Source organism: Sinocyclocheilus anshuiensis, unplaced genomic scaffold (genome assembly GCF_001515605.1).
Source record: "Sinocyclocheilus anshuiensis isolate Anshui unplaced genomic scaffold, SAMN03320099.WGS_v1.1 scaffold966, whole genome shotgun sequence".
NCBI classification, from domain to species: domain Eukaryota; kingdom Metazoa; phylum Chordata; class Actinopteri; order Cypriniformes; family Cyprinidae; genus Sinocyclocheilus; species Sinocyclocheilus anshuiensis.
In genome coordinates, this window is record NW_015540909.1 from 61,328 (window position 1) to 69,137 (window position 7,810).

The window sequence follows — 7,810 nt, forward strand, 5'->3', positions numbered from 1 at the left end:
GTGTAGAGGCCGTAAAACCACTTAAAATATACTCACAAAATACCACAGGGATCAAGAAAAGGAAATGCATCAGTCTCCTGGTTTTCGTTTCTGTCTTTGAAGCAGGAAGTCTTGTCGTCTTTTCTCCGCAAGAAGCTCTTGAATTCTTTTATTATGCGTTTTCTCACGGAACGGCACTCGCTTTCTGGGAACAAAGTGGTTAAGTGCGACCTCGTTCGGATTAACAATCCTGTAGGACACGTCGATGGAGTTATTCTCCTTCTTGTCTTCTGACCGATGGAGACTGATTATGGCAGGAGGGCTTGTTGTTGCAGTAACGTTGGGCTGTAGCGTTGTCAGAAAAGTTGTCTCGATGTTTTTATTCTCAGGTGTGCTTGTATATTGTGGAGTTGTTGGCCAAGGCTCTGCAGACGATGAGATGAACTCTGACGATTCGGATTCTGAGAAGTGCTCGGTTGAGACGTCGCTCCAGGTTTCATCCTCGTAGAAGGGGGCGCTGGTTTCCTCTTCGTAGTCGAGTGTGCTGGGATGCTTAGTGTGCACAGTGACAGAACCAGTGGTGAAAGGGACTGTGGTTCCTGGTTTTAGGGTTATTGGATTCACAGTGGTTGTGTGGGCCCAAGATATGGGCTCAGTGCTGATGTTTCTCCATCTGCTGACCGATGGTGTGATTGTTGTGCCGGGCTTCTGTGAGGTCCTATACAGCTGTGTCGTGCGAACGGGAGCCGTCGCAGTGGGAGTTATGGTAGGGGTGACAATGGTGTACATCCAGGGTCTAGTCAGGTTGAATTCAGAGGTGTAGTTGCCCTCGTTGCAGGACTTGCAGCACATCTGCCTGTAACCCGGGTTGGAGCAGTACTTACTGAGAACCTCCATCCGACAGAACACAGACTTGTCTCCTTTACAGCGGGATCCTGAAAAATAAACCAACAGGATGCTCAGTGTGGAGTTAGTGATGTCAGTACAACAATGGGAAATTATAAAAAGAAAAGAAAAAAATACAATAATAGGAGATTCGAATAAATAAATAAAAATATATATGAAATACGAAAATGAAAGAAGCATGCAGCAGCGTGACCCTGGCAAACAGTGATGTCAATATGATAATGGGAAATATATAACATAACATAACATAACATAACATAACATAACATAACATAACATAACATAACATACCATCATATATAAACTAAGTAAAAAGATAAATAAAATATGAAAATACAAAGTATAATATAATTTAATATAATATAGTGCTGTCAAACAATTAATCGCAATTAATCGCAATAATATAATATAATATAATATAATATAATAAAACAAGAAAACAACAATGAAATCTAAAAAAAAAATGAAGCAAAACACCAGGAAATGAGGAAAATGTGAAATGGAAATAGTCTAAGCAAAACGGCAACATGAAATTATAGAGCACAAATTCAGAGGATTTAAGTATTCAGTATATTACTTGACCCTTTATTCCCATAAACACAGCCGACAAGAAACCACATTAGTTACATAGAGACTTCCTGTCAAATATAGAGCATGTACAAGACAACACATACAACTTTTCTTAGTACAATGTAAACTGCTTTGAAATGTCACACCATTCACAGTTTAGTAAACACTTTGGTAAAACATCTCAACACCATCAAATCCATTGAAAAACAGACAACTTTGAGGAATATAATTATAAAAATGGAAATGGCACATCCTGGATTACATTTAAACAACCACATACTGTAACCGTACGTAATGTAGGGAAATGCTACGCTCTGGAATGAAAGAGCTGTGACAAATAAGACCTACAGGGGCCAGCATTCAGCAAAGATCTGACTACAGGCCAAACGCTGCCTTCAACATGCCATTTGATATCAGTTTAAACCAGTTTTAATTACAAATAAGTCCAGATGCGAGGTGCTTTAAATATATAATTCCAGAAACGGGCTGGAAGAACAGTCTAAACCAGGGGTCACCAGACACGGTCCTAGAGGGCCGGTGTCCCGCAGAGTTTAGCTCCAACCCTGATTAAACACACCTGAACCAGCTAATCAAGCTCATAGGAATACTTGAAACTTCCAGGTAGGTGTGTTGAGGCAAGTTGGAGCTAAACTCTGCAGGACACCGGCCCTCCAGGATCAAGTTTGGTGATCCCTGGTCTAAACAAATGCTACCGTTAGTGCTTTTCAATGTAAAGCTCGTATCGAAGTCTTGTGTGTTAAATAAAGGAGGATTTTCAGCCTGGACCCTTTCACATTTATTTCAGTAACTCAGATGAACAGACATTCCCATTAAAAAACAATAGGACACACACACAGACACAGACACAGACACAGACACAGACACAGACACAGACACAGACACAGACACAGACACAGACACAGACACAGACACAGACACAGACACAGACACAGACACAGACACAGACACAGACACAGACACAGACACAGACACAGACACAGACACAGAGACACACACACACACACACACACACACACACACACACACACAGACAGATACTTATAATCCTTTAAAATATCATTATAACCTTATATACTCTTTTAAACATGATATATACTGTATACATATCTCAAATCATTACTTTAGTTTTCAGGCAAGGAAACATGGCCTGTAAGGTCAAAATACATAGATAAATACAATATATTACTTTTGTTACTGGTGTAAGAGATAACAGTCATTGAATATGTTATTACCATTACTATGTATGTTCAACATTATTTAATATATACACATAATTGCTGTATAGTTTAAAAAAAGGCCTTTAGACATATTCTGCATTGCTATAGCGCTATAGCATCTTTCCATGAGACTTACAATCATACAGCAGTGAGAGACCATGATATAACAGAAGATCTGAGGAGCAGCAACCGTCTACACTTGCTTAGCTGTAAACATTCATATTTGCTGTTGTTCTTTTCTTTAGCTGCCTCTTTTCGAAATTTGGTGGACATGCAAACGTAAACTCGCATCCCTTCAATCTAAAATAAGGCAAAAATGTCTGATGTGAGTGGAAACAAACACGCAGAAGCGAGGTATTTTTGATCCTTCATAAGGATGTCAAACATCGACACGCAACCGATTTATAAAACAAAAATGTGTCAAAAAGCGTGCACCATCTTACCATTCTAGACTTGTCATCATATAGGAATGCCTAAAAAAGCATGAAATGCTCCGTAAAAGTTGCTTTTCGAGAATCCTTCAATATAATCAGTTTTCAATAATTTTCAAGGAAATATATACAAAAATACATGACATTTAACAGTCAAAATAAATGAAGATTATGGCCCACATTGTCATTTTAGTGATATATTATTTATGTTCATTTTATATATGTATTTAATTGACAAACTGACTGAAATGCTCCAGTTACCGACAGTACCAGAGGAGTTTGCTTCGTAGAGTTTGTTGAATGATTCACCCTGGAAGTCGTTACAACAGTCATATCCATATTACCTGACGTAGCACAACCATCACGGCTTCTCAAAACAAGGCTCCTTCCGCACAGGCACCTACCGCCCTTTTTCAATGCAATTTTAGGCTGTGTTTAGCCCTCAGTTCTGTAGAAGACTAAGCACAGAGCGAACAAGGGCAGAGGAAGGAAATAGCCCACAGAATTCCCTCGGACGAAGGAAACGTTAAGACTCTGAGAGGGACAGAAAAGCGGTCAGGACAGAGTGTAACAGAGCCATAGCGTAAGAGAGAGAGGCATGGTCCAGGAAAGAGCGGCCATGCAGCACACAGCAGGCTGATGATTGGAGATGGGCCATTTACTTGAGGAGATCTTGGGCGCTGGGAACTCGGGGTCTGCTCTGGAAAGCCACTGGATGAGGAAGTTCCCTCTGTCATCTAGTAGTTAAGACAGGATTTAGGAACAGTGTTATTTTGGTTTCGAAAGAGTCTTAAGTGAATTCTAAGGAGCTGTATAGGTCGCAGCAGACACTCACTTGGACACGGTGCCAGCAGACATGATTTGATGCTCTCAGGCTTGGTGTCCATACAGATGCCGATGGCATTATCAGGGGTGCTGCACATGACCTGCCGCTCCTGAGTCCCATTACCACAGGTCACTGAGCACTGCACACACAGTAGCAGAATGGGATGCAGTAACAAGATACATTGATTAACCTACACTACAGGTCAAAAGTGTTTTGAAAGAAGCGTCTTATGCTTACCAAGGCTGCATTTATTTGTTAAAAAATAGAGTAAACATATTGAAAAAATTGTTTTACAATTTAAAATAGCTGTTTTCTATTTTAATTTCTATTTTAATATATTTTAAAATGTAATTTATGGCAAACCTGAATTTTCAGCAGCCTTTACTTCATTCTTCAGTGTCACATGATCCTCCAGAAATCATTCTAATATGCTGATTTTGTGCCCAGTTATTATCAAAAATTCAGCTTGCCGTTGCAGGAATAAATTACATTTTATTTTACATTTATAGTGTGCCAGTAGTGTACCTTCACACTGTATTAAGACTTTGCGAATAAGTCATGACATTACTTAAATAATGGCATAATGTTTTGAGAATAAGGTTGTTACATTAAAGTAGTAATATTTTGAGAATACCATTTTGGGTGAACTGTTGCTTTAACATAATGATGGTCCTTTATTTTAGCATCACTGACGCTAAAATACAGCAACTGATACAGATGCTGATACAAGATTCTTTCTTTTAGAATATCACTGATATTCTGGCTGATATGTTTGATAATAATTGTCATGTTATGGCCAATTATCAATAAATAACCGATATCACAAATATTACTTATTATTATTTTTATTACTATTTGATAAATTTAAAATAAAGCAGTGAACACTAAAATTAATAATTCATTTTGAATTTAGGCATATTATTATAATATCTTAATGTATAGTATGAAAAATGGATATCCATTTTGTGTTTTAACTGTTTTTAACAGGACACATTAATCCAAGTGTTTTTAAAGATTAACTTTAAGTGAGTGTTAGATAAAGGTAATCTAAATGTAAAAATGTGCACGAACAATGAAATATCTGACTCTCAAACTCTAAATCTTACTCATACTCACCTGAGACCAAGGTCCAGTTCTCCATTGTGCAGGGCATAGGTGACGATTACAGGGTCGTCGTCCTTCAGGCCGGTCATCATTGCAATACTTAGCGTTGATGGCTTTGTATGAACCGTCCAGTTCAGGTCTCACACAGCGCACAGGTCGAGTCTGAGAACCAGTCTTACCACATGATTTACTGCACTCCTCCCATTCTCCTGTCACCCAGCTGAAATACACAACACACATTGAAAAAATGTCCACTAACCCTATGCTTCCATTACACCAGGGGTCACCAGACTCGGTCCTGGAGGGTCGGTGTCCTGCAGAGTTTAGCTCCAACCCTAATTAAAAACACCTGAAGCAGCTAATCAAGGTCTTACTGGGAATACTTGAAACTTCCAGGCAGGTGTATTGAGGCAAGTTGGAGCTAAACTGTGCAGGACACAAGTTTGGTGACCCCTACCTTACACCATCATCCATCACTCATTTAGATGCTACAACAGTTAAACTGTATGATATTGGTTTGAAAACTACCACACGGTGAACCTCATTTGCTTACATTGGTTCTGAGCACTCCTTCTGGTTGCAGGCTCGACTGATGGCGCGAGGTTTGGGTATGTTGGCACAGAGTGTGCGGTGTACCATTTTGCCATCCGACTTCCTCCGGCATCCAAAACGTGTGTACTGTTTCCCTACAAGCCAGACAAACAGAAAAAACGCCACAATACAAGCTGTTGTCTCCTACCACTGATCCAAGTTTCACTCAAATCTCTTGTCTGTCAGGGTTGTGCACCATTCAGAGTTGAATTAAGAATTAAATTCTTTTAGCAACTTTAATCAACAGAATACGGAACACAGAAGTGCAATTTAAGGAATGAAAAGAAAAAAAAAAAAAAAAAAAAAATGTGTACTTTTTATTATGAATTACACATAAACGTACATTACCTTCTAAAAGTTTGGGGTCACTAATATTTGATAAAAAAAACAAGAAATGAATACTGTTATTTAGCAAGAATGGATTAAATTGATTAAAAAGTGACAGTAAAGTCATTAATGTTAATTTAAACAAAGATTTCTATTTCATATAAATGTTGTTCTTTTGAACTGTCCATTCATCTTGAATCTTGAAAAAAAAGTTTAACATTTCCACAGAAAATGAGGACTGCAGTAATGGCTGCTAAAAATTCATCTTGGTCACTTCGACATTGTGTCGAAGTCTGACACTAGGGGTGAGACTTCAGAGCCCAGACACCTCTGACATCATTGAGAAAAGGCCAATGATGTTGGCAAGCAAAATTTGCACAGCTGGCCACGCCCCGGATATCCGGGTATGAATAGGCCAGCGTGGCATTTGTTCACTCGTTCTGTTCTTCGGAGCCGATGCAGCATCTTTTTTCACTCACCTCTCAATCTCCTTGTCGTAGGATCTATGGCAAAAGCAGTGGTTTCTCTATTGCCCATACACTGATAAGTGTAGTGAGAGTACTCCTGGGTGCTTCAACGGTGATCTTTGAGAGCAAATTTCCTCTTAAAAGCCGCTTTTGTGGATGGTTTATGTCCCTCTTGTAAGGACATGGCTATCATATGTTGCACATGCAGCTCATGATGTTTTTTTTTTTGTTTTTTTTTTAATCGAGTCACCTCATCTGCATCCTGTCCTGGCCCTTCTACTTCCGGGTACAAGGCCTCGATGATGTACACTGAGATGTTGCGGGAGCAGTTCCGGTGGATGAATTCCTGCAGACCTCTTGTTCCTCCAACCCCAAGTGCTCTAATACGATGCACCGGTTCCTCTTTTCTCATCAACCTTGACAGCGGTCCAGCAAAGGAATATATGGGGGGTCCCCCAGGTGGAGAGAGTGATCACGCAAAACGCAAAATGCTGCCATCTGGAGGGGCTATCTGAAACTCCCGTCCAGAGCATATAAGTTTCCTCGTCCCTTGTGGCGAGAGCTTATACTGCTTCTGGACATGCTGCATCCACTCTGCACACCATAGCTGTCTTGCTGTTGTTTAGGCCAGGGTCTGCACGAAGGTGGACCCAACCCGGAGCATGCAGGAACTGTGCTCGGCGGCTGACTATGCCCTCCGGGCTACGAAGGTCACGCAGCAGGCTCTGGGGAGGGCATGTCATCAGTGTACATCATCACTGTACATCAGTGGCCCAGAAGCGCCACATGTGGCTCAACCTGATGGGGATGTGGGTTACTGAGAAAGTGCACTTTCTTTACTCCCACATTTCCCAGTTTGTTCTCTTTGGCGACACCGCCATTTCTCAACAGTCAGCAAACTGGCAAAGGTATTCTGCCTTGGCATGGGTCGGGTTCTATCCTTGGACCCCTGATGTAGCAATCTCTGCCTGCTTGTTGCTGGGGACGCACTGTGAGAACTGCACTGACCCTGCATCAGCCTGGACAGGTGGATAAGCCAGACCGAAGGCAATCTTTTAGGAGCAAGGTGGCATCACCAGCTCGTTCTCAGGTTGCTTAAAACCCTTAAGAAGTTTCAAAGCAGACCTGTAATGAGCGACCCAGGGAGAGATACCAAATGACCAACCAGCTCTACTTGCATCGGGGGATGAGAGGTGGATGCTGCATGACCTAGGCTATCTGCCACTCTGCAGACGGCCACCAATTTATCAGTAAAACAGAAATTCATGTCCTTGGGTCATTCTACTCCAGGGTTCCTCAATTAGTTTTCGCCGAGGGCCGAATTCTGCCAACAATACCAAGCCAAGGGCCACTGACGTATATATATATATA

At 40.8% G+C, this 7,810-nt stretch overlaps 1 protein-coding gene across 1 annotated transcript in view; it reads right to left on the bottom strand.

The window, feature by feature from the left end:
- Window positions 1–6: 6 nt before the first annotated feature.
- LOC107689184 (A disintegrin and metalloproteinase with thrombospondin motifs 2-like) overlaps window positions 7–7,810 on the bottom strand; it is an 82,722-nt gene continuing 74,918 nt past the window's right edge. The window contains exons 18-22 of the mRNA XM_016487108.1: window positions 5,608–5,740; window positions 5,067–5,274; window positions 3,960–4,089; window positions 3,787–3,861; window positions 7–914 (exon numbers count right to left, since the gene is read on the bottom strand). Coding sequence (XP_016342594.1) covers window positions 70–914; window positions 3,787–3,861; window positions 3,960–4,089; window positions 5,067–5,274; window positions 5,608–5,740 — 1,391 coding nt within the window. The 3' untranslated portion in view covers window positions 7–69. The remainder of the gene's footprint in view (window positions 915–3,786; window positions 3,862–3,959; window positions 4,090–5,066; window positions 5,275–5,607; window positions 5,741–7,810) is intronic.